This window comes from Panthera onca, chromosome D3 (genome assembly GCF_046562875.1).
Source record: "Panthera onca isolate mPanOnc1 chromosome D3, mPanOnc1 haplotype 2, whole genome shotgun sequence".
NCBI classification, from domain to species: domain Eukaryota; kingdom Metazoa; phylum Chordata; class Mammalia; order Carnivora; family Felidae; genus Panthera; species Panthera onca.
The window spans coordinates 88,551,679-88,578,879 of record NC_138350.1 but is presented as its reverse complement, the minus strand read 5'-3'; the positions used below and the strand labels follow the sequence as shown (position 1 = coordinate 88,578,879).

Genomic DNA, 27,201 nt, shown 5'->3' with positions numbered 1-27,201 from the left:
TTGTCCCCCACTGTGTCTCCATCCTCTTTCTACATGCAAAAGAGGCTCCCTGCCCTCCATGGCTTCTCTCTCCCCCAGTTCACCTCTAGGCAGGGCCTTTTTTAAACCCAAGTCTCTCTGACTCCCAAGCCTTGTGTATTCATGTCTATATATTTGTTGTGATTTGCTGAATAATTGGGACTAATGTTAACCATGAGTAAATAGTGAGTGGTTAATTCAATAGTGTGACTTTTTTTCTTCACTAACCTTTTGGTATCCTTATAAAGTTTCCATGAAAAAGTATCTCTGTGTAGCATTAAGAGGAATTTCTGGCACTGGGGGACCCAGCTGATATTATGGTCAATTCCTTAGTAACTTTACAGATTAGGTTTATTACATAGACCTAACACTTTTCTATCCTTTCCCTTTTTAAACATTGTTTTTCTCTTCATTTGGCTATTTCATCTGTATATATGTCTTTTTAAGTTCCTTGAGGTCAAAGACTATATTCTATAGTTCTCTTTTTTCTTTTCTTTTTTAAATAAAGATTTCATTTTTTTAAGTAACTTGTACACTCAATGTAGGGCTCAAGCTTACAACCCTGAGATCAAGCATCACATGCTCTACTGACTGAGTCAGCCAGGTACCTGTGTTCTGTAGTTCTCTTATCATGCATTAGATTATTACAAACGCATGTTGTTGACTTGCTTCTTTGCCGAATTTCATGCAAATTGTATGTTCAAGCTATAAGACACCTCCTGCATAAATATGTTGTAAGTGTTCCATTTAAAGCAGTTTGTGAAATACTGAAGTTTGAAGTAATTTGTGTCATTCTATTGTATTTTTAAATTACTACGATTTAATATTATACATTTAACAAATTTTAACGTAAGTACAAAAATAAAACCAAATTATTCTCCAATTATGAATATAGATTTTTGTTCAGAAACCAGTCAGCATTACTATATGGCATACAAATGGTAGAATGTGCCAATTGTATGTTAAGAATCATTCATTAGAAAAGTTACAAGGGAAGTAGTGATAAAAGTTACCTCATTTTACTAAGTTGTTTATTCAGGTAAATATTCTGATTAGAAGGTGCATGTTAGAAGAACTCATGATTTGCCTGGAGTTTTCTGTTTGAACTGTGTACATGAAAGGATACACAGAGCCATGTTTCTCTTCGGAGAGGTCAGTAGAGAGAAAAGTGTCAGCAAAACCTAAATGGAAGTCACTGTATGCAGTGGACCAGGTTGTGGATGGGTAATAGAACACAGGTGTAATTAGTGTTGGGGAAATCTATCAGGAAGGGCTTTTCATGTTGAAATTTAAGTATATTTATAAAGTTTTATGGGCACACTAATACTTGGATGTCAACGAGTTATCCCAGAAGATGAACAAGCAACCTAGTTGGAAATTAAAAAAGGGAGATACTTTTTCAGAAACAGATGTTGTTGTGCGCATGTGCACGTACACACACAATATTAGTGATGCCTTCTGGAGCACTTTTTATGGTTACCGTACACTGAGATAAAGACATTCCTAGAATAATCCTCGTAAACAACTCTGAAAGACTTGTGTCATTATCCCGGTTTATGGACGAACGGACTACCCAAGTACCTTCCAGATTCACACAGGGAGTGCAGAGCTGGGATCTGAGTATGTGCCTTCCACACTGTGTGATGTGGTTGAGTCATGTCACCTCGGCTGAGTTGAGCCCCACTCCCCAGAATTGCCTATCTAGTGCATTTCCAATTAGTGTGAGCTGTTAGTGTATTTTGTAGCCCACTCATACCTTCCTCCAGTTATTCAATCAAATGCTATTTGGTGCTGCTGTGAAAGGATTTCACAGATGTAGTTAGAGTTTTTCATTAGTTACCTCCGAGTTAATCAAAAGGGAGATTATTCTGGGTGGGGCCGACCTGATTGGATGGAAACCCTTTAAAGAGGAGCTCGGCTCTTCCTGGAGTCAGTGATTCCAAGGTCAGGTTGTGCTTGTGGGCTTCCAGCCTTCCCCAGTTTTTCCTTGCCACCTGCCTGCCTATAGACTGAAAACTTCAGCTCGTGCTCCTGAGGTCCAGCCTCTTGTGTTCTCCCTTCCCGGCTGCCTGTCCTGTGAACCTCAGGTTTCTTAGCCAGTGCCCATAAGTGTGTACGTCAGTTCTTTGTTACATACATCCTCCTGCTCTTGCTTCCTGGTTGAACCCTGACTCAGCCACCCACTGCTGTATTTCTGTGATATTATTCCTTTAAATCTTGTTCAGAATGCTATTTCCTTTTTGTTTTCCGTGTTACCCTACATTTTTACATTGTTATGCTAGTAATAAACAGGATAATTTATTTTTCATGTACAAAGTATGTTCAAGAACGGAAGACAGTGCTTCATCACAGCTTATTTATTTCTGCCTATGAGAACTACTCAGTCTTTTCTGTAGGGCGTGGGAAATACTCTTAAATACTGTATGTGTTAAAGGGGCCAAATATTAGGAAGAAACCATAGGATTTCTCTTAGGATTTAGCACTCTGAAATCTATTGGGCTTAGAAACTGACGGTGTGTTTTATTTCTAAGCCTTATTGACATTTTATCTTGCCTCTAGTATCATTTAGCATTGTGTACTTTTCTTAGAAATATTAATGAACAACCAGGAACAAGTTGTATTGTACCTCATGAGCATTGAATGACACATTTAGTATGTCCTGACTCAGCAAAAGTGCTTTAGTTTTTTCAGAAAGGCAAGCATTTGGCTGTCATACAACTTAGTGAACGGTGCAGATAATTCAATGTCAAGGGTAGAGCTGGTTCTAGGCATCAGTGAGCAGCAAGATAATTGGTGATAACTCTGACAGAGTCTTGGAAAAGTGTGAATCTTTTGTCAATATCCTAACATTGCTGCACTTCTGAGCTTGGTTCACTAAAGAAATCTCATAATTGCAGTCTGGCTGGGTGCGCCTCAGTACCTAGAGGTTTCTGGGATATCTAATGTGCTAATATTAAAATAATTTACATTTGAGAGAGTATTGGGGGAGGCAGTTGGCCGAGAACCCCGAGTGTTCTGCACATACTGGCTCAGTGTGCCGGGCTGCAAGACTTACCTGCCTCCATTTCTAGAGCCAGTTACCTAAGGAGGTGAAGGCCATTGCTTGCCCCCTAGAGGATGGGGAACTGGCTGGTTTGCTTCTTGTTGCAGTGTTTGCTGTTTGTTCAAAAAGTACTGGGACTTGGGTTTCCTTCCTATACAGCAACACTCTCTGTGCAGGATTCTTCCAGGCTGGCTACCACCTGTATGGGGCAGGTGGGGCAGGAGGAACCAATGAGAACAGGAAGGTCTGTCTGCTGCTATAGCAACAAGCAATAAAGTCCTTTGTCTCTGTCCAGGAATCTTGTGTCTCTTGCCAGCTTTCATTAAATAGTAACTCATTAGCTTATGGCCTCTAACTAGAGTAAAATCTAAGACCCTTAAAATTTGTATTAAGTGATTTACCTTTGCTTAGAACCATGATAATGCTGCTGTTCTGTAGCAGTCAGTGTTGACCATATTAACAACCACCACAGCCAAACGTTTATAAAGCACTTACTGTTCCAGGGGTGGCACGTAGAAACACTGTACTTAAAACTTTATGGTCGTGTATGTTAGGTATTTCACTGGGCTATGTTCAGTGGGAAGTTAAGTGTTAAATAAGAGGTCCATTCCTTTCTCACATGAATGAAAAGTCTAGAGTTCGCAGTCCCACCTCTCACTCTTAGCTAATGACTTTGCTTCTTACTTCACTTAGCAGGAGGAGGAGGAGGAGGAGGAGGAGGAGGAGGAGGAGAGGGAGGGAAGGACAGAGGAAGAAGAAATGAGAAGTATCTATTTCAGACACATAAAAAAATTCAGAAATGCCAGAAATATCTACCAAATCTCTGCCTATGTCTCACTAGCTAGAACTGAGTCTGTGAAGATATTTTAACTGTCTTGTTACATTGAACAAGATTTGGATTTTGCCAGTAATAAAGGAGAGAATACTGATTAGGTAAATAGTAGCATCAAAAATGTTAGTATCTATGTGACGTTCGAATCTACCCTTTACATAGCTGTTATTATTTGCTTTCTGTAGAGGTAGAGTAAAGGGGTTCACTTGCCCAAGGTCACACTGGTGAATTGAAGACCTAAGACTGAATTCTAGTCTCACCACCTCCATGCTTGTATCGCTAGTAATCATATACAGTTGCTAATGGCAACTTCACTAATTCAATCAACTAAAAACTATACTTCGAGGACTACTGTCTTAGTCTAATTGGGCTGCTATGACAAAATGCCATTGGCTGTGTGGCTTAAGCAGCAGGATTTACTCACTTTTTGAGAGGCTGGAAGTTGAGAGGAGGTACCAGTGAGGTTGGGCTCCGGGGAGGGTCCTCTTCGTGGCCTGCATATGATTGCTTTCTTGGGGTGTCCTCACATGGCCAGGTGCAGGGGTGGTGCATAGAGGGGGTGAGCGGGAAAGAAACGGTTTGGTTTCTTCTCATAAGGGCACCAATCCCACCATCAGTCAGAGGTACGGTCTCTTAATATCATCACATTAGGGGTTAGGGCTTCAACATATGGATTTGGTGGGGGGCGGGACAAACATTCAGTTCACAGCAACTTCTCTTGGTAAAATATTATGGCAGGTACTATGGGTGGATGTGTGTGTATATATATGTGTATATATATATATATATATGTACATATATATACATATACATATATACACACATGTATATATACATGTATATATATGTATACATATATATACATGTATATATACATACATATAGACATATATATATATACACATACATATACATATATATATATATATATATATATATATATATATATATATATATCCTTTTTTTTTTTTTTTTGCCACTGAGAATTTTATACTCCAACAGGCATGGTAAGATATAGTTACATGAAAATAAGGCTAATAAATACTCCACAAGTTCATGTTGTCAGAGTTCAGAGAAAAGACCATCTGGCTGGTCTGAGAAGGCTTCAGAGAAGGGGGAGATCTGCTCTGGGCCTCAGAGAACAGGTCCACATAGAAGAATAGGGGGCGGTGTTTAGGGGGCAAGAAATGGTCTGTGTCTTGGTAGAAATGATATGTCCTTTCTTAGGGCAGATTCTGAGAAATAATACCGGGGAGATTAATTACAATTTTAATGCATCCTGACACAAATGGAGACAGATAATTTTAATAAGCATGCTGTTGGTAGATTTACCAGTCGAATGTGGATGAATGTGGATTTATAGCCATCTCCTCTCAATAATGAATAGAAAATTAATTCAGTTGGTGAGTTGGGGGGTGTGGAAGGCCCTGAAGGCAGAGATCATGCTGTCTGTATGGCAGTTAATCTTATTCCTGGGCATCTGGCATATTACCTCGATCTGTCGGGTGGGCCAAGGTTGAGTGCATCGGGTTTCAGAACACGCCGCACAACTTTTTAGTAGTGGCCAATTTCTTAAGTTACTATTTTTTATTTATTGTTTTCTATTTTTGTAACTATTGCTTTGCTATATAGGCAACACTGGCTGCTACTGTGGCCACAGTTGACTGACTCGGAGTGGCTGCATGGGCCAGAAAGAACCATCCGTGGGCTGGTCTGATGGCACCAGCCACCCTGTGGTGGTTTCTCAAACCTTTCCTTAGAGGTGGTCTGATCCGGTAGGCACCCACCCACTGCAGTCCAGTGTAGCCGACCTCAGTTCTTGCTGAAGCAAAAGTAAAAGGCGTTCAGGCTGATAGGGACAATTCCCGGTTTACTGCACACACATGGACAGGTGGGGAATGTCTAGCTTTTGACACACTTGAGTTGTACCCGTATGTTCGAGAGAAGACCCCAGGTGTGTTCACTGGATATTCTTTCTCAATACCCTGTTCTGTTCTTTGGTGGACTGGAGGCTGTTCTAAGAACCTCCTGGTTGTCCGCGGACCAGACACATCTGCAGCAGGAGGTGTAGGAGAACAGAGATGTGCTCTGCACAGGCATGTTCCACGTAAAGGGGCGTGGTGAGCTGGGTGGCCAGACCCACAGTGGCTGGCAAGTGCACTCATGCTTTCTGGAAGCAGTGGGAAGTGCGGCCTCCCCCAGGGCCCTGGTGTAATTCTCAGCTTGGCCATTGGTCTGACCGTGCCGGGGGCTGCTGCCCAGGTGAGGCCTCCCTGCCCCCTGTGGCATGTCACGTGCTGGAATGGCTCTTTTTCAAAGGTCTAGAGCAGAGCAGACTCTCATTTATGAAAACACCGCCTGGGCGGCCCTTCCCCTTGCAGCCCCCCAGTCTGAATGTCATGTCCACTACTCAATGTCAGAGGAAGCGGGATGCCTGGTTCTGCCTCGTGTCCTCTGTCCACTGACCTCACCTTGCTCTGGGCTCGCTTCCCAGCTCGCTCACAGTTCTGCTGCCCAAGGGCTCTGAACGCCTCTTTACCTTCTCAGCTCTGTGCTGGGTCTCTTGGCTCACTCTGCTGGCCACATTCAGGTACGCTGGGGGAAAGGTCAAGGTGCCCTTGCCAGACCTGCCTTGTCTTCTGCCAGCATGACTTGTCTTCTTTACCAGAAGGTAGCACATGGCTTGTGCTCATCAAAGCTCCGCTTTTTCTACTGACTTGGCACAGAGAAGACTCCACCTCCCAGGCCTGTGGCTGGTTCTAGACAATGGAGCACCGGGAGAGTGACACAGGGATCTCCCAGCGTGAGGTGCCTAAGAGCTTGTCCAAGCATTGTAGGTTGTCCTTTTCCCTATGGGAGCAGCACAGGTGGCCTCATGTTGGCAGAAATGCAACCTAGATACGGAATGGCACGTGGAGAGATGACCTGGAGTCCCTCAGTGTTGTGTGGGTTGCACATACGCTTCTTCAGTAAGCTGTTGATCACCGAGATTTGGGTCTACGTGTTACTGGTGCTGAGTCCAGCCAGTTCTTACTAATCTAGAAGCCATTCATGAATGTTTTCCCGAGTGACGTGCCATGAATCCTGCTGTGCTCCTCCAGGGACACAGTCCTAAGGTTGACATGAAGTCTACTACTAGGCCACATATTCCTAGAAGATGCTAGAAATGTGTTCTAGGAAAAGGAGATAGTCCAGAAATAGAGTTGTTTATAAATGAAAGAAGAATAGACTTAGAGAAGCAGGAAGGATTCAGCAGTTCTGCCTGGAAAGCTTCCTGAATAAGGAAAGGAAGAGAATTCAGACTCTTAGATTCAGAGGCCAATAACTGGGGTAGGAAGAGGGGGATGGATGGAATCCACACATTTCAGAGCACATATACTAAGGGAGGGAGAAGCAAGAGAAGGGTAAATGCAAAAGTGCACAGCAAACCTGTGGAGACCTCCATGGTTCCATTTGTTAGGGTATGTTTGGGACCCTTGGTTCCCCTCAGGCTCTCATTAGATGCTCAGTAAACTGGATCAAGGGGTGTATGAAAGAGGAGAGGAAAAGGCAGAGCGGAGGAGTGGAAGCAACACCACCTCCAGCACAGAGACCCCTTCGGGTGCATCTGAGGGCCGAGTGGCCATCTGTGAACGCCCAGACCAAGAAGCACAGCCCCTCATCAACTTATTAGACCGATGCACCCAGAGCGGTAGCTGCAGAGGACTGCTCAAGTTTTCCACCTAACGCTTTCCTTCTGCAGATGGAAAGACGTGGGCCAACTGTGTGGTTATGGTCAGGGAAGGACGGACATGGGGACGGCATGGCCCGTGGTCAGGGCACCTTTCCAGTCTAGACCCCTTTGATTTCTGAGCACGGCGTCTAGGCTTTGGCATATTGGCTTCTTCACGGGATCGCGGGTGTGACTGGTACAGCACAGACTCTGGAGGAACAAGACCTCTAGCTTTCCTGGTCCAGTGGAGACTTCCACCTTAACTAAGAGCATCTGGGTATTTTCCCCATCATTTCAGAGTCTTGGTCAAAATGTGGACTTTATTTATTTATGCGTTGTTAGTTCCATCACTGACTTTTGGGACCAAATAATGATTACTTTCACTTTGGGAACTTCCTTTGTTGATTATAAAGTATGAGACGGTTGGGGCGCCTGGGTGGCGCAGTCGGTTAAGCCTCCGACTTCAGCCAGGTCATGATCTCGCGGTCCGTGAGTTCGAGCCCCGCGTCAGGCTCTGGGCCGATGGCTCGGAGCCTGGAGCCTGTTTCCGATTCTGTGTCTCCCTCTCTCTCTGCCCCTCCCCCGTTCATGCTCTGTCTCTCTCTGTCCCAAAAATAAATAAAAAAAAAAAAAAAAGTATGAGACGGCAGGGCTGCCACGATTGTGAAAAGTAAGTACTCCAGTGCTTACCACCAGGGCCACCGAGTGGGTTGATGCTAAGTACTCTGGCTCAACCTAGAGAACTCTGAGTGATTTACTAATAAATCTGCAATAGTATACTTTATGCATAGTGACAAAGTAACAGGAGAACCTCAAGGAGTAAATATTTTATGTAATGAATTAACTGTGCCAGTTTCAGCCATGACTGTTAATGAGAATCCTGAGATTAAACTCCTGTGTGTTGAGCAGTTTATGCTAACAAATGAAGTCGATAGAGGGTAATGATGCAGCACTTGTATTTTAATTTACTGTGGTCTCTTCCTACCAAAAATGTGAGAAGGCCCCTAAGAGTTAAACAAGCACCTCCCCTGTGCCTGCTGTTCCTTCCTAAGAGGAAACACGTGCCTGCCCTCCTCTGGTGGAGGCATGCTAGTACCTTTCCTCCAGTGGTACCAGATTAAAGGAACATCGGCCGTGTTGGCCCAGAGATGCTGGGCAGCAGATTTCCCATGAACGTGGTCCACGGGGCCAACTGTAAGAGGCAGAATTGTCCCCTCAAAATGTCCCAGGAACCTGTGGATATGTTACTTTACATGGCAAAAGGGATTTTGCTGATATGATTAGAGGATTTTGAGATGACATTATCCAGCATTATCTGGGTGGGACCAGTGGAATCACAAAGGGTCCTTAAAAGTGGAAAGGTGGGGGGGGGGGGGCGTGGATCAGGGTGGCTCAGTCGGTTAAGCATCTGAGTTTCACTTGGGTCATGATCTCATGACTTGTGGGTTTGAGCCCCGTGTCAGGCTTTGTGCTGACAGCTCAGAGCCTGGAGCCTGCTTGGGATTCTGTGTCTCCCTCTCTCTCTGCCCCTCCCCATTTGCACTCTGTTTCTCTCTTTCTCAAAAATAAATAAAAACATTAGAAATTTGTTTTAAATAAAAATTAAAAAAATGAAAGTGGAAAGGCGGAGCAGAAGAGGTTGGAATGATGTCGTATGAGAGGGGCTCAACCTGCCGTTGGTGGCTTTTTGAAGACAGAGGACGGTGCCGTGAGCCGAGGAGTGCGGGCCGTCTCTGGAGGCTGGAAAAGGCAGGGGTGTAGATTCTCTGCAAGAGAATCCAGAAAGGAATGAGGACTTGTAGACACTTGGATTTCATCCAGTGAGACCCATGTTGGACCAGTGCCTCCGTGGGGCAGGTCCTTTTTCCTTGTCTACAATGGTAGCCTTCATTCCCATCACTCTCTGCCCCTGTTTTATTTCATCATGGGACTTACCGCCTCCCGAAACTTCCGTGTTCATCTCATTTCTTGTTTATTTTCTTCCTCACTTTCCCGGAGTGCACACTGAGAACAGAGGTCTGACCTAGGTTAGCGTTTTGGAGGTGATAATCGATCAGGCTCCTCGAAAACGGACGGATCGCATATCAGCATTTAGGAGACCCAGTGGAAGTGGGGAATGTGGCACCCCTCCCATTTCATTTGCGCCTCTCTGTAGGCTTGTCCCTGCAGCTCACCGGCAGGAGCTGAGTTTCCCCCAGGAGCCCGCAGAGAAAGTGCTGAGCCCATGGCGGCTCCTCCTTTCCAGCTCACCCACCAGGTAAACTGCCTGGTCCCCCTTGGAGGAAAACAAGTGATGGCTCAGGGACAGGCCCAGAGTGTCCTCCTGCAGGAGACCCCCAATGAGGAGACAGAGGTCCAAGGGAGCAGGAGTTCCAGATTCACTGCAACCTTGAGCCCCTCTGCATCTCCAGTGCCTAAAACCGCTCCTGTCATGTGGGAGGCACTCAAAAAGGGTTGAAGGAATAATGAGTGAATGCATCATCTCATTTAATTTTGAGAACAACTCCGAAGAACATGTTTTGTGTCTACTCTATTAGGGAGTCCGAGGTCAACTTCCTGAGTTTGGATAATTGGGTTCAAATCCAACTCCGCCTCCTCTGCAGCCCATCATGCTGTGTCCTGGTGCAGCTCTACGTTGGGAAGAGGCAACTGTCTGATCCGTGTGGGGGAGTCTTGTTGGCCGTGGCTGCTCGGTGTCTACGCTGACCTTTCTGGGCAGCTGTGGGTGCAGGGTCTCCACAAGGGGGTAACACTGCCATTTCAGGCTGTGGGAAGTGCCTGCTGAGGCCCAGATGCCCTTGCTGGGGCGCACAAATATGCAAACTCACTCGCAAATCAATTCACTGCTGCTCAGGGCGTTCATGATGCCGACAGGATATTGAGGAACATTTTTGTATTTCCCTTGACTATATAAAATTCCTCTGAGGAACTCAAACCCTTCATAGCTACTGTTCTAACAGTGTCCCCCAAATTCCTGGGGAGGAGGTAGGGGAGGGCACTGACTCCTATGAGAAAGGAGCAGGTGGGAGAAGTACCAATTGTCCTCAGCATCTCGAGGACTAAAGCTGGTGCTGACATTACCAAGTTTGTGGCCCGAGCACATTTAATTCTCTGATCTCCCAGGACTCTTTGCATTTGCACCAGAACTCAATTGTAGAGAATGCTCTGGAGAACACGCTAAGGCCTGTGACCAACGGGAGCCTGTGTCCTGAGGAGTTTTATAAACTAAGAGGAAATACCGATTTGGCTAAGAATATAGCAGGCGTGTTTTGTAAAAATGTTTTTGTGCACATGTCCCCTGTCCTGTGTCAGCACCCACGACCCACCTTGTCCGTAGTGGACCCTCCGCGGGTACGTGATGCCCAAGTTAGCAGGTCGTCCAACGCAAATTTTCGCCAATTTAAGACCACGCTGCCTCATTACACCACGTGATTCCTTAGTAATCACTGGCTCCTTCCTGTTCCAGCATGGAAGAGAGAGCCTCTGTCAGCATCCCCCTTCACCCCGGTCTCAGCCAGTGAGCACGTGTGCCTGCCTTCCCTCTCCTTCTTATAAACTCTCATTCCAGCTCCTCTTCCCTTCTCGCCATGAAGTTTAATGCTCTCAATAAACTTTTATCTTGAATTTTATGTGGTTGCTACTAAATCTCTTATGCTGTCATTTTAATGATGCACTCTTACACCCTATTCCAATTGCTCTCAGCTCGGTGGCGTGGGGACCCCGGCAACTGGGTCTTTTCTGAAAGACGGCGATCCTCCCCAACACCATTTCCTGTTGTGCCATGCTGGGACGTCTGCTTTGAGAAGGGATTTCGGGGCTGAGTACACAGATGTCCTTCCTGTTGTCATCGTGTGGAGTTGCCATCCTCCAAAGACTTGAAGGCGTAAAACTCTGTTTTAGAAACATGTTCCAGTGCGCGATGACATCTCTTTGACCCTAAACTAGTGTCTGGGCCTTTCACTTGGCACTTGACAGTCTCCCCATTCACGTGTTTTGGCACCTCACATACGAATACCCTGTATGCCTGCCAGGACTTCACATTCCGTCGTGAGGGGGTCCCCCACTTGCAGTCAAAACACTTCTGGCAGCATTGAGTGCTTGGGGTTCGGTCGGTAGACACTGGCCTGTCCGTGCATCTTGTTGCTTATTGTGGTTCCCAGGGCTTCCCTGTATAATTAGAAGGAGAAGCGTCTCCACCAGAAAGAGTTCCCACTGACTTTGCGTTCAGGAAGGGGCAGCTGACCTGGTCGTCTAATCCGATCGCCAGCTACCCTCCTAGTTACTCTGGAACGTTTTAGGTCCCCTCTACAATCTGAAGGGATGTTTTGGCTCAGAACTTTATAGAGACCACTCAACTGTTTGTCAACAAGCATTAATCCATACTTTGTAATTAACTATATAGTTTTTTAATGGCACACTCAAGGATAGAGCCGATTATAGTAATATACAAGGATAGTTAACTTTAATGTGTCCTAGTGTTGAAACTCATCCTCTCAAATTAAATTGCTTATAAACTGCATAGCCAGGGATGTTTACGCAGTTTCTACTTTGATATGTACTTTTGTTTGTTGTTCTGAGTGTCTCTATATAGCCTATGCTGGTCTGCAGCAATTTATGGGATAGCCATGTCCTTATCTTAGAGTTTATATTAAAATTACATATTTCACAAAGAATATTACTGATAGGTGTCATATAATGAAAGTCCTCCGTACAAATGGGTTTGTAAAATGCCTAGTTAGATATAGTTCTTTACTACAGGATTTCTTAGAGCCTCTAATACTGTAAATGCAGTGCCAGGGGCTCAGCCGACTGCCAGGTGTTGTGGTAGCTGATTAAGACAACAAGCCAAAAAGCGAGTTAACAGTTAAGCCTTTACTCACTTACTGGGATGGCACATGCAAGGGAGCAAACCCGAGGCAGTGCGACTCCTTCCTTTCCGTTTTCCCCCATGGAACAGCACACTGGCCGAGGGGCAGGTAGATCAGCACAGATGTGGGGTTCAGTCAATCAGATCTCATTGTTAAGGAAGCCCCAAACAAAGGCTCTGGCAGTTTGGAAGATGTGGGGCTGGTGGGGGGAGTGGTGGGGGTAGGGCTGGGAATGGAAGGGTCAGGATGACCTAGTCAGGTGTAGAGTGTCTTTGAGGCTTCCTTTCCCGATGCCTAGAAGAAGGCCTCCCAGAGGTTGATGGCTTCTGTTGAAGGTCCCAGTAAAGAGACTCTGAGAGGAGGCACCTGGGCCAGGAACCCATGAGTCTGGCTGGCTTGGTGGGGGGGGGGGGGTGGGGGGGGTGGGCTGAGTCCTTGACAGGTAACTCCTGCCAGAGACTACAGTAGACTGGCACCTCTTGCCCCGTGAGGTCTGCCAGGTAAAACCTTTGTAACTGCCCATGGCCAGGCCTGAAAGCCCACACAGTAGGATTTTAGCCAGAAGCCAGACTCTACGTGCATAGTGGCCTTCCGAGAGGATGTGATTTGTAGAATTCTGAGAGGATTCTATATGATAGGGCATTTCTTAAACATCATTAACCATGACATTCCTTACTGTCTATTCCTTGTGGCTGGCACTCTGGTTACTGAAATAGCAGTGTTTCTACCTGCGATTGTTCAAAGTGTAGTCTTTATGGAACACTTTTTCCCCCCTAAATGCAGAGATTTCGTTACCAACATTTCTTTTGATCTAGCTAAAACCTCATACAGCTGTGCCTTGCCTAAAGGCACCTGCAAAATGCTATATCTGGTGAGCTGCCCATGAGAGCCAGACGGCTCTCTCAGGTCAGCTGGGTCAGCTCAGGCTGGAGGGATTGTTACAGAACATCCTGGTTTTGCAGCAAGAAGTTCTCTGCCTAGATCGATGTGTGGATTACCCCCACCTTAAGTTTCCTGACATCCACCATCAAGCCAATGATGCTGAAACACCTGTGCCATATGGCACCTCGGGTTATGTTTTTATTTTATTGTAGACATCACGGGTGGTGGTGGTGGTGGTGGTGGTGGTGGTGGTTGTGTGTGTGTGTGTGTGTGTGTGTGTGTGTGTATGTGTACAACTCTTTATCATCCAGTACTTGGGAAGGAATCAGTGCTAGATAATAAAGTAATTTTTTATTTGGTCTGTAATGTCCTGGGTTTGGTGATTCAGCAGATTTAATGGCTACATTTCCTTTTGCTACTTTCACATTAAAATTCCATTCTCCTTAGGGAATTGGCAGGAGAGCGAGGCTGCCCAAATGATCAGGTCCGTTTAGACTGTCCTCCTATCCCTGGGCCATCATTCAAATCGCAGCAAGGGGTTTTAGATCAGGAGTCAGATTTGCCTGCTGGCTTTGGCTTACTTCCGTCCAAAGCAGATTAAGCTATGGAAGCTAAGAGCCTAACTGGTCGTTTATGAAATGCACCCGTACGTGTAAGGTCTTCTCAGGTATGCACATCAACACTAGATTACAGAATTTGGTTGTGCAAAACCAAGTTGGCTCACTCTGGACAGGATCTGTAGCTTAGAGGAATGGTTCTTGTGGTCATTTTTACCAGTGGAATGCTTTCTTCACAGGAAGTTGTATGAAGAATTTCAATGCCTACAAATCAAGGAAGGTCATGGTTGAAAGTGTAGGGGAACTTGAAGACTTTCCTCTTTGTGGTGCTCTGGGGGGCTTCTGCCTGGAGCAGCATTAGTCTGGTTGAAGAGAATGGGGATCAAAATCAGATTTCTTTAGCAATGCATGCATATTGCCCAGTCCAGGATTTTAACAAGAACAGCAAATACCCAATATTGGTTAAGCTCTACTAGCTGGTGGGCACCATCCTTAGGACCTCTTATGGATTGTCTCACTTAATCTCACAACAAATGGAAAGGATGGTTTAAAATTGGGAAGCAGTCCCTTCTAACCCTGATGGCAGCTTTGGGTGTGGTCGAGATCCCCTCCACGTTCACAGACTTGCTGAAAGGTATTATCCACATGGTTATGGTTTAGTCTGGCAAAAAAGAGGAGCTATATAGGGCGAGTCCAGGCAAGTCCTGAATTGAAACTTTCAGTTGTCCTCTCCCATCAGTGATGGACAGCAGTGTGTACAGAATATTGCCGACCAGGAAAGCTCATCTAAGCTCTGGTGTTCAGAGTTTTTACTGGGTCATAGTCCTAACAGCCCATGTTGCTGATCTGAGTCTCCAGCCCCCCAAGGTTGAGCTGATACCTGTGAGACGAAGCCCCATCCTTAAATCACACTGTCAGACTGCCTTGTGTGACCCAAGAACCTGCATCCCACCCCCTCCCAGCCCCCCAAACAAAGACACTTTTATCAGGCAATAGATCGAAAGGGCTGAGAGATTGTCCCCAGGAGCTGATGGCAGAGGCCAGACTTCTCTTTGGTCCAGGATAAATTCTTTACAACACAGACAGCTACTATAATTATATTTCATTTTATAGATGGGAAAACTAAACTTAAAAGAGTTAAGTAACACTTTGTAGCTGAGGAAACTGGGTCTCGAAGCCACAGATTATAACGCCAGAGGCTCAATCTTTTGTTTTGTTCTGTTTTGTTTTATTTTTGTTTTTATTTATTTGTTTTGAGAGAGAGAGAAACTGTGAGCAGGGGAGGGGGAGAGAGAGAGAGAGAGAGAGAGAGAGGGAGAGAGAGAATCCCAAGCAGGCTAGTGCAGAGACAACGTGGGGCTCGATCTCATGACTGTGAGATCATGACCTGAGCCAGAATCAAGAGTTGGACGTTTAACCGACTGAGTCACCCAGGTGCCCCCAGAGGCTAAATCTTACCTACAATTTCTTACAAAGGTACTATCCAAAAAGAATCATCCATACTTGACAAAATGGTTAATTTAGGTGTAACTGTACATCATATCAAATGAATCATAGTTAGATAAGCCAATTGCATAATCCTGGTCTTACTAAGCAGTCTTTCATATCCAGTAGTAACTAGGGAAATGTCCCTCCTTGTTCTTGTCCATTTGGCCAGTGTCATTCCAGGCCACTCCCAGGGATCGTCAGGATTGCCTGTCTGTGACTCCATGCTGCCTGTGGCTGCACCTGCTCAGTGTTGAGCCTTGAAAGTCTTCATTCGCTTCAAATGCTGTAGCTGTCTCTGTTCTTTAATTGCTAATTCCACAGTGCCAGGGTGAGACTTCCTTCCAATGCATATGCATTTGAAAACACTTGTTACAAAACATTTTTCTGCAAAATGCCTGTGGCTGCTTCTAATTGTTTCTTTTCTGTACTGCTATCACTGAAGAGTTTATAAAATATACCGTTGGCTCTTCCACATCCTGCAATAATTATGAGAGACTCTGTCCTTTCACCTTCTACCCTAGAGTTGGTTCTGATGCCTCGCTTTCTGTCAACACCACCCGCCACAGCCAAATGTGGCCATGCACATCACTCGTTCCATTGCTCGCGTTTTGCGGGAACTGTGTATGTATGTAAGCTATGGTGGCCATATTCTCTCAGCCAAAATTTGGGACACACGGCCAGCCAGGATGACTGTACATATGGGTACACAGGACATAATATTTCTTTCCCAGAAAACCTGAGACATATGGTCTCCATATGTACAGCATCCATGGCCTCTCACTGTCTATTTATTGATGCATTTTTAGTCACATGAATATGTAACAATAGTAATGTGATTTTTATAGCCTCGCTGTCAGGGCCTTTCCATTTGGGAAAGATATTCATCATTTCTGCTTATGGCAAAATGACTTCTCAATTTAGTGTCCAGCCTTACATTATAAGCTATATATCTTGGATTTGATGTTCTTTAGTGAATATAGTTTCTTCTATTTTAGGAATCTGTGTTCTGTCTCGTCTAAAAAAAAAAAGAAGAAGAAGAAGAAGAAAAAGAAAAAAGGCTGTGTGTATTCATTTGTTCTGAAAATGTCTGTGGAGGAGGTTGTGTGATGGGGAACCAATGTGGGAAATGATTTCAGGGGAGGCGTGTGGGGAGGGGAAGCTTTAGAAAGTGTATTAAAGTTTATGAAGTCATTTCTCTGTTGGAGTCCACAAACATGGGTGTTTGGAAAGGCAGAATAAGTGATTAGTGAAGGGAGGACAAGGAAATGGCGGAAGATGGAAGCCACAATGGTGTGGAAGGTGTTACTTTTTCTTGCCGGCATCTACCCGTCGGCCTGTGTCCAGGTGGCTAATGGAGAACACAAGTAAAGGGGTGGCTTTCCTCCACAGCAGAGCCGATGGCAGTGATGGGAAGTGGGGCCGATGTGGAGAGACCTGGCGGTGTTAACGAGACGTGTCTGAGTACAGAAATGGCAAGTGTAGCCGGCACGTGTATCCTGTAAGCAGTAACTAATGGCATTCTGATAGACGGAGATAACCTCCCAAGTAAGCCAGAGATGATCTGTTTGATCGGAGTAACTGGAACGAGAGACTCCACGGAGAAAAATGAACACTTCATAGCTGTGAAACCAAATTAGACACGATACAGCTCCTTGCAGCGACACCTGGAGCTTCCGTGATTGGCAGCCTTTATATGTTACACTGACCTTCAGGTAGACCCGAAATTCAAGTCTGAAGCACCAGAGCGATGGATGAATGGGACAGGAACCCCCTTAATGTTTTTCTTGTCATTAGGTGGTTTTAAACTAAATACATGCTGCACTCAAAATTCCGTGGGTTTTGGTAACAACAATTATGTCGCGTCTCTCTCCAATTTAGTCTCATCTTTCACGGGGCTGTGCAGATCATTGTTTTCCTTCACCTCTTCCATTCTGTGCAGGGAAACAGTTACAACTTGCTTAAAACTGGAACCATTTCCCATTATTCGTAGATAAGGAAGAAAATCCTCAACCTGGCTTGTGTGCCTTGCCTATCTCCCCCCCAGTTCAGTGAGTGGTCACCCTAATGTCCCAGAGTGCCATCTGCAGTGCCCCCTGGCTTCTAGGACCCGCGCTGGTGCCACCCCGGGAAAGCTCTTTCATTTATTAGCCTAGTTAGCGCCTGCTCAACTGTCGGGTCTCTGCCCCTGTGTCACCTCCTCAGGAAATCCTGTTGTCCAGGCTAGTGTGGGCACCCTGCTATAGAGCTCAAAGTGCTGCGAGCCTTTCTTTGTCGTATTCAATACAACCATGTACTCATGTCAACATCTTTCTTCCTCACTAGACCAGGCTCTGCAGGGTTCGGGTGCCGTCTTCTTTGCCTCTCCACGTTTAACCCGTTACCTGGCACGGTGTGTACCCTGTAGAGTATGGGCTTGTCACTAGGTAGGGAGTGTGATGCCAGGTCTGTGCTCATGACCTCCTACACAGTGTGGTTAGAGGAAGTGCCCATCCCCTGTGTGGCATATGCTGTTGAGTACATGCCCATCCCCCAGTGTGAGGTATGCTGTAGAGTATGGGCTCATCAACTGGTGTGCATTAGCTCGTTTAATCCCTAAGAGAGAGGTGCTATTATAACCTATATAGTTCAGATGAGGAAGTTGAAACATAGAAAAGATACATAGCTGGTAAATGTGGAAGAGGGTTAAACTCATTCAGTCCCTTTTCACAACCTGTGTATTTAATCGTGGTGCTCAGTTGCCCTTCAAGGCAAGAAACTCAGATTTAACCTCGTTGATTTTCTGCATGAGTGCAGCCATATTTACTTGGGCTCTTAAACCTGAATGGCATCTTCCTACCTGTCCACCTATCCATTTACCCATCAATACATCCTTCCCTCTTTCTTCCATCTGTCTTTCCATGTATCCATTGTCCGTCCATCCATTTTGTCACTAAACATTTTCAAACACCTAATACATACCAGATGCCATGGTTCGTACTGGGACACAAAGTTGAGAAATATTAGTCCTGTCTAGGTGTATGGTGTGTGTGTGTGTGTTTCAATATGTACCTATTAATCTCTCTATCTTTCTGCACATACCCATGCATTCAGAGCAGTGGTTAGGAGTTTAAATAGAAGTTTTAACAAATTATTATGGCCAGCTACCAGCAGTTGTTAAATTATTGTGTCTGAAAAGGTGTGGATGGGAAAAACTTGATGGAGCAGCTAACATCTGGATCTGGAAGGACAAATATTAATTTGGCAGGTAAATAAGTAGAGAAGAGCATTAAAGGAAGTGAGAATTGCAGGGTAAAGTGGGAAGTGATCAGGGCTGTGGGGAGGGGCTCAGGGAGGGCTCTTTGGGGAGTAGGATCTAGTAGCAGGAGGTGCGGTGGGCAGTAGACTGGGGCCCGGACGGGAGAGTTTGTAAACTTGGATTTTCACTCCCCAGCGAGGGGTCCACAAAGGTTTGGAGGCAAAACCAGCTTTGTCTCTCAGTAGGACAAGCAGAGTGACTCTGGATGAGGGACCGGAGGGCAGGGGGTCACGTAGCCAGTAGCATCAGCTTGTCCAGTTAGAGAGGAGACTGAAATGTTGCCGCCCTACAGGGTTCTGAGTCCCAGTGCTTCCCCTGCTGCTCCTGGGCCCCACAGCCATCACGCGGGGGGTGTGTCTGCGGGTGGGCTCCCTTCCAGGTTCGGGCAGTTCACCCGGCCGTACCTTTATTAACCGAACGACGCGTTGAATGTCTAGCACCTGTTAGATACTTGCAACCATGATTCTAAAGACCAATTTTTATTTTCTGTTCTTCCAGAAGTTAACTTACCAAGGTGGGCCAAAGATCGGTCTGGGTGTGTCCAGCATGGTTGTGTGTATCTGTGTGGCTGCACCCATGTGGGTGTGCACGTGCGTGTGCGTAGGCACGTACGACGTGTGTGTACAACCGATGTCCTGGAGAAAGGGTACATGGGCCACATTTCACGGTGGATGTGGGTTTTCAGAGTTTTTAGAAGGATCGTGGAGCGGCAGTATTACGTGTGTCGGGGGATGGCCGCCACGTCAAGGACCGGGGCAACCTCAGCTGATTCACACGTGGCAGCAGCGACCGTGTCTGGTGCACATGCCGGGCTGTGAGAGCTTTACAAAGAACTTTTATAACAGGTGGTTCACCTTGGTGCGCCCCAGGGCACGCGGTTAAATGCCTGCGTGTTGGAGTGTTGCCCTAAACCCTGGTGGTGCCTATATGCCTCGTCTGCAAATTAGGGTTACAAAGATCCACACACCAAATGTGATGATGTCTATAAAATGTCCAGGGCAGTTTCTGGCTCATGGCAACACCGTGTGGCAGCTAAGTGCATGGCCTGTGGCCTCGGGCTGCCTGGCTTCTTCCTGCCCTAGTTCTGACGCTTACTAGCTGTGTGATCCTGACTGAAACAAGTGACCTCTCTCTGCCTCCGCTGTTTCCCACACAGGCCAGTAGTAATCGTTCCTACCCTGTCAGGGTGTTAGAGGAATAAACAAGCAGCACTTGGCATGCGGCCCTAGGATTATTATTTCCATGCTGTCAACCCTGGGAGCAGAATTCAGCTTCATAGAAAATCGATGTGATGCCCAGCGTCCAGATCTAGAAACCCTGATCCTGTGCTTTTCCTCCTTTCAGTTTTGATGATATTTAAGGTTATTTTTTTTTTTCTGGTCACAAATAATTTCTGTGTATTTTATTGACATAGCGCCTGTCAGTTTATTATGGGGGTGCTGAAACAGTGAGCTATTTTGGTTGCCAAACAGTATTTTGGGGCTGACACGGTAGAGAAGGGGAGGAGAGACCTACTCTGACAGGGAAACCGGCCAGATTATGCGGGTCCCTGCTGCCGTGCCTGACACGCGGGACACAGGAGCCCAGACCCCTCGCTTCTCCAGCCCTGGGGGCATTCTGTTCTCGTGGATGTAAGTATCCCAACAAAGTGGCCAGACCCAAGTCACTGCGTTCCTCCCGGCTGGGCCATTTCCAGACGAGGCAGGAAGGGCAGCCCTGTGCTTCTGGAGGAGGTGAGCCCACCCGGGCACAGGTACTCAGGCTCCTTCCTTCAGTGTCTCACTGCCCGAGAGACCATTTTAAGGACCGCCACTAATTCTTTGTGCTTTGGATGAAACAATAGATCTTCTGGAATGTGAGCTGCAGAGGCCGCGTGATTTTAGGACTTAACAGCATTGGGTGCAGACACAACCTGGAACGAGTTTGAATGGATTCTGCTCTGCGGAATGGAATGGAACGTCTTTGTAAGGCTGGACGGTAGAGAGAGGGTTTCGTCTGATTATGTAATTGTTCCCCTACCACGTAGGGCAGAAACAGGAGTTCTAGGACCTGGGGAGAAAAATCCAATTTGATCTCTTTTTTTTTTTTTTTTTTTTTTTTTCTGCAGCATGTTCATTTCCACAGGAAGATTCAATTATTCCCTCATTTTCAAGGCTATAAATGAGTTTGCTGGGCCGGCTCCTGACACCGGCTCTCTCATCATTATTCAGATTGGTTTTCGCTTTCCTAAACTGGTCTTCTGCCTACTGCTCTTGGAGCCCAGCCAGCATTTCAGAAGAGGATTAAATAATCCTTCTCTCGCAACTTCCTACATGTTGTGCTATTTTGTTCTCTCCCAAATGTCACCGTCTCCTCGCGCGCACATTTCCCGCGGGTGAGGATCGCAGGCGTCTCCAGGGCCCGTGTCTCCGCGGACCGTGGGGTGGCCGTCCTCCACGTGGGGGCCGAGCCTGGCGGTCTTGCCAGCACAGGAAGGCAGAGACCACTGTTTACCCACAAATGCATCAGTTTGCTCGGGCAGAGAGAATCCACGCGAATCCCTCCCCAGGACAGGAAGACAAAATGCGAGCCTCTTAGCTGCTGTCCGGGGACCCCTTGACGGGAGCGGCCAGCCCAGCTGGTGCGTCCCTTCGCTCTGTTCGTGGTGGGCTTACCCCACAAGTACTTCGAGACTCCTCCAAGCACCTGGAAGACGGGGCTGTGAACACCTCTTGTGTTTCAGGTGTGGGCCATTCTTAACACCAGCAATACCCTCCTGCATCCGGGGGGGAGGGTGAATTCATGCCACCCTTCAGGCTGCTGTCCTTGCCCACAGCACAGAGTCCTTCTACCTCCAACTTCTCCATCTGGTTTGAGCCCATGGAGGCCAACTCCAGCCCCTCAGACACGCCTCGGGGTCTCCAGCTAGCTCGCCAGGCCGCCCTGCCAGCCCCGTGGACTGGGGCCTTCTGTCGCGTGTGGGAGTGCTTCTTCCCCTCTCTCTTGGTTTCAGAATTCCTCTTCCGTGGAGCAAGCCCTGCCCGCTTCTCATTCGGCCTCTCAGCTCGAGCTGCCCGTTGCCCTCACCTGGAGGCCCTCTTGCGGTTGAGGCCTGCCCCCGCGGTCGAGCCAGAGTCTCTGCGGACGGTGCCCGGGCAGGGCCGTGTCTAAGACGTGTGCCGGGTGGCTCCACAGGGCAGCCAGGACTCAGAACAGGTGAACTGATTGGCGGCTGAGCCCGTGGCTTCTCCTGTCCTAAGGATGCAAAGGAGGGATTGGGGACTTTTGTAAATGTGGACAGCCAAACAGATAAGTTGCGAAACACGGTGATAAATGTGACCCGCAGTCTGTGAGCGCTGCTTGTGGAAGCCCGAGGAAGGAACACACGGTCACCTGGAGAAGGCAGGGAAGCTGAGGGAGAGGGGTGTGCTGGGCGGGGAGTTCGCAGGCGGCAGGTGGAGGCCAGTGGGAGGGCAGCCGAGAGACAGGTGCTGGATGGACGGGAAGAGCCGCTGGCAGCAGGACAGGTTGCAGGCCCAAGTGTGTGTCCTCCCACCAGGGGCCTGCAGGGGTTTTGCAGCCAGGCTGTGTGCTCAGCTCCGTGTGCTCGAATAACCCCCCGGTGCGACGTACAGGAGGTGCCGCGGTGAGAGACCCTGGGGCCAGCGAGGTGACGAGGGCCTGGACAGGGGAGGACAGAGGACCCAGCAGGCTGGTCTCAAAAGGAGATTGGCACATTTTTACGAATGACTGGTTTTCAGGAGCCAAGGAGGACGGATCCCATATGTGGGGGCTGGGCATCGAGCAGAGGCTACTGCCATTAATAGAGGTTGGAAGCCCTTTTCCCTTTCTGTTGTTTTTCTCTCAGGGGAGAGAATAAGCTCAGATTTGTGTTAGTTAAGCTTAAGATGCCAGCAGGACCCCGGAGAGAAGGCCGCAGGTACCCGGTTGTGCTGTGGGGTCTGCACTGCAGGTGAATGGGGCGGAGACGAGACGTAGGGGCCTGGGCATTTGGACAGAACTGCAGGAGGCGTGAGGGTGGTTCCCTCCGGGGGGAGAGACCAGCAGGAGAGGGGCCTCGGGAGTGAAGTGTGCGCATGCTGCCGCCACCGCCGTACGAGGAGACCCGAGCTGGAAGGGTGCCGGGAGGAGGCTGGGGAGGGATGTTCCGAGAGGGAGGAGGGAGAGAGCTTTTAGACAGCAGGGCAGTAATGTTTCCTGCCCCAGGCTGACTCAGAGCTCATCTGCAGGACAGCTCAGCTTCCTGTGTCCAAACTGAATCTTCTTCCCCTTCCCAGGGCACCTTTCCGGGACCTCTTCACATTCAGTCACTAACCAAAGCCTCTCCCTCTCTTTCTCCGATACACCCCCCCATCCCCTTGCCATCGCTCTGACTCAAGGAGGAGCCCCCGCAGCAACTTCTGGATCGGCCTCCCCGCCACGCACCCTTGCCCACCGCCAGCCCGCCATCCGGGCGGCACTGAAGGTAGTGTTGTGAAAACGCAGACCTTATTATGTTGTCCGTGGCCTGCTGTGACCCTGGATTCAAAATCTTGATTGTGGGGGTGGCATGGTCTAATGTGGCCAGCCTTCTGCCCTGTCACACTCCCTTGGTCACCCCCCTTGAAAGGGGCCATGCCGGCCCCTAGCTCTCCCTGGGCCGTGGCATTTGCACACGGCACCCTTTGGGTATCATACTTGGCCGTCCATCTAGTGAACTCCCCCGTACCCATCACGTCCCAGCCAGAGTATTTCTTCAGGGAGTTTTTTCTTTGTTCCAGAACAAGGGAGGTTCCCTATGATGAACTCTCAGAGCATCTATTTTTTTTATAGCACTTACCACAATTATATTTATACAGGGATATATGCATAATTACTTGTTTAATAGCTGTTTCCCACTGGGTTATAAGTTTATGGAGAGAAGGAATCATGTTCATTTTACCCCTGAAGCTTAACATACTGCCTGAATGTGCTTAAAACTATTTGCATTAAAACAAAGACAGTGCACACTGAATGTGCCTTAAAAAATGAAAACATTCAAGTAGCTGAAAATCTACGGGTAAATCTAGTAGGATGATGGTTGAAAAATAAGCAATTTGACTGGCCAGTTATGAGGTCACTGTGACTTCTATATTAAAAACAGTTTCGGGGCGCCTGGGTGGCTCAGTTGGTTGAGCATCAACTTCGGCTCAGGTCATGATCTCACGGTTCGTGAGTTCGAGCCCCGCATCGTGCTCTGTGCTGACAGCTCAGATCCTGGAGCCTGCTTCAGATTCTGGGTCTCCTTTCTCTGCTCCTCCCCTGCTCACACTCTGTCTCTCTCTCAAAAATAAATAAAGATTAAAAAAATTAAAAAAAATAAATAAAAACAGTCTCAATGAAGCGATGGAAAGAGGATCAGGCTGTATAGAGATGAGGAATTTCTGAAAGTTTAAAGTCCTTCTCCGCTGCTTCTTCCCCCAAACAGCTTTTCACAATCCCTCCATCGCCTCCTTGTTCCCTTTTCCACCTTTGGTGACCTCTCATTCATAATAACAGCAAGAACATCTCCTGTTCAGTCACCACTCGGATGCAAAATCTTACCCTAATCAAGGCCTTTTTCACGACTCCCGTGTCCTACAGTATCTCGATTGTCCACCTGATTTCTGCTCTAGCTTTATCAAAGTGACCGATTAGGTTTATGAAAACACTTCTTTCATTTTGTAATAGATCTGTTGGTCAAAAACCTTTTGTGGTAGCCTAAGTCTGGTATTCACGGCAAGTTGTAAGCTGGTTCCCAGCTCACTTTCCAAATTTAGCCCCAGTGCTCCCGGTACGAATCCTGTGCCCCGCTGTTCTCTTGATCCAAGTTAAGTTTGCTTTAGCAAAATGCCTGTGCCCTGCATCCTCCTATCCCCCCCTCACTCTCCCAGCCCTGACTTTTCCTTGAGGGTCCAGACGAAGTCACAGCATCTTAGCGAGGTCTTACTTTAGTCCATCGTGATTTCTGTGTGCTGATGGTTCTTGCTGTCTACCTCGTGGGAGTGTAGATGTCCTCCCATTGATGTGTCATTGCCACGTGCCTGTGAGCTTCCACACTCCTGGAGGGAGGGGACTTTGTCCTCTTTGGGAGAAAAAGTGTATTCTGTCTACCAGGTGCCCTTCTGGGAATGCCCTTCTGCACAAACAGCAAATAGATTCCCAGTGTTCAAACAAGGAAGACAATACTTGAAAGCCTCATGTAAATTAAAAAGATGCATGACAAATATAGGTTCAACATCTTAAATATATTGGAGATCATGTTTGTGCCGATAAGCAGATTGGTTTAAAGGTAGAAGAGGCCTCGATCCACCTGTAATACAGCCTATTTGCCTGCACCTCGATTCCTATGTTGAAATAATCCGCAGTGTGATGATATTTGGAATTGGGGCCTTAGGGAGGTGATTCGGTCGTGAGGGTGGAGCCCCCATGAATGGGATGAGTACCTTACAGAAGAGACCCAGAGAGCTCCCTTGTCCCTTCTGGCCTGTGAGGACGCAGCAAAGGCACCAGCTGCGAACCAGGAAGCAGGTCTTTGCCATGCGTCACGTCGGCCGTTACCTGGATCTTAGATTGCCGGCCTCCAGAGCTGGGAGAAATAAATGTCTGTTGTTTACAGGCCATCCAGTCTTTCCTACTCTGTTAGAGCAGCCCAAGTGGACAAAGGCCTGTCAACGTAATTATTTTAACGCTTTGAAAGTCTTTAGAACAGTAAGTGTGGGGTGGGCGTTCTCAAGGGCTGGTTTCTCCCCCTGGGCTCTGTCGATATTTTGGTCGGATGACTCCTCGTCATGGGGCTGCCGGATGGTAGCATCCCAGGCCTCTGCCCCCTGAATGCCAGAAGCAGCCCCTTCCCGTCATGACTTCCCAAAATGTATCTGGTCATTGTCAAATGTGCCCCCTGGGGCGGGGGGGCGAAGTGGCCCCTGGTTAAGAACGGTACTCTGGTCATAACTTTCAGACCATGAGGGAAGTTTGCACCCTTGGGAAAGGTGGATGGACATCCTGTGTTAGTTCCACGGAGGGCAGTGGGAGATCTGTCACCACGTGTGCGCAGAAACTGGCCGCTTTCAGGCAGCTGCCCTCAAGAGCACTGTGTCTGAATACAAGCCTTCTTGGACACACCTGGAACTGTGCCAGCTCAGTGTCAGTCTTGCACAGTGGCCTCTCAGTTGGAACAGTGACTTTTGTGGTCAGGAGACCATGGAACTGGGGCTAATGCGCCAGCCAGTCTGACCAAAACGCCAATAACTCCATTCTTGAGCAAGGACCTTCCCTCCCTGGTGCGCCCGTGTGTCTCTGCAGGGTCCAAGGAGATGCGATGTCAGCCGCTCCGCGCCCTGCTCTCATTGTGGTACCAGAATGTCGAAGGCTCATCGAGAGAACGTGTCTGAGCAGTGGTGAACTTTCAAAGTTGGAGGTGCCTCTCGGGGTTTGGCCACTTTTACTGCCCATGATCCCAGGGCCATCTGACTACACTGGCATTCGTCTGATTTGTTATTCAGGGACCAATGTGTGTGTGAGCAAGAGTGGGGATGTTCAGAGTTTAATTAAGCATCTGTCTTGGGCTTGTGCCCAGATGCTCTGTGATGGGTGAGTCCGAAAATCAATAACAACAGTGAAAGACAGATAGGGTAACGCTAATGAGCTCAATAATAACCACTTGTAAAACACGTCCGAACTTTGCAGGCTTCCTGGGGGGGGGGGGGGGGGTTGGCGCATATTCTGAATGCCAAGGAAGGCTGAGCATGGAAATTCGGGTGGGAGTGAACAGGGCCACCTGTGAGGGTCACCGAGAAGCACTTCTGAGCCTGGTGACTGGAGAGCGACGATCAGACGCCCCAGGGAAAGGCAGGCCCAGCCCAGCCACCACCACTTAGTAATTGTTTCATCTTCCCCGAGTAATAACATGCTTCGCAGTCAGTAGTGGAGATGAGATGAGACGTGGAGAATACTTGCTACGCTGAAGCACTCCTCCCAGGGTGGTTGAAGGTACTCCACGAGCAGCTCCCTCCCCAGAGAGGAAGAATCAGGCCATTCCCCACCGATGAAGGCTTTGAATGGGACCAGGAAGTGGGTCCTTCTATAGGCCAGGAAAGCCCCCCTCCGGGTGTTCTGGGAACCGGGAATCAAATATGGGCGCTGGAGCCTGGGAAGGGGCTGGGAAGGAAGGGTCAGAGAACTGGTCACCTCCGGGGCTCGCAGGCAGACAGAACAGGGCCTCTGGGCCGCTGCAGGAGGCTGTGTGGGCAGCTGCGGGGCTGGAGCCTCCGCAGGGGTTTGGGGAAACTTCTGGACTCTGTGCCGACAGTGGCCTGCGAGGCCCCTGCAAAGGACAGGGGGGAGTCCCCACAGCAGTGATTTCTGCCCGCCGCCCATTGGCCTATCCCATATGAGTTCTCCTTGTGGTGAAATAAATGCACGTTTTGCCATTTTAACTATTTTTAGGGCAGAACTCAGTAGCGTTAACTACATTCACATGCTGCACAGCCTGCACATCTCCCCAAAC

General features: G+C 47.8%; 1 protein-coding gene across 1 annotated transcript in view; it reads left to right on the top strand.

Moving 5' to 3' along the window:
- LOC132665033 (uncharacterized) overlaps nt 1-26,358 on the top strand; it is a 62,157-nt gene extending 35,799 nt beyond the window's left edge. Inside the window, exons 3-5 of the mRNA XM_078436019.2 lie at nt 21,688-21,890; nt 23,075-23,160; nt 25,998-26,358. Of these exons, the coding sequence (XP_078292145.1) occupies nt 21,688-21,890; nt 23,075-23,160; nt 25,998-26,096 (388 nt within the window). The 3' untranslated portion in view covers nt 26,097-26,358. The remainder of the gene's footprint in view (nt 1-21,687; nt 21,891-23,074; nt 23,161-25,997) is intronic.
- Nucleotides 26,359-27,201: the final 843 nt, after the last annotated feature.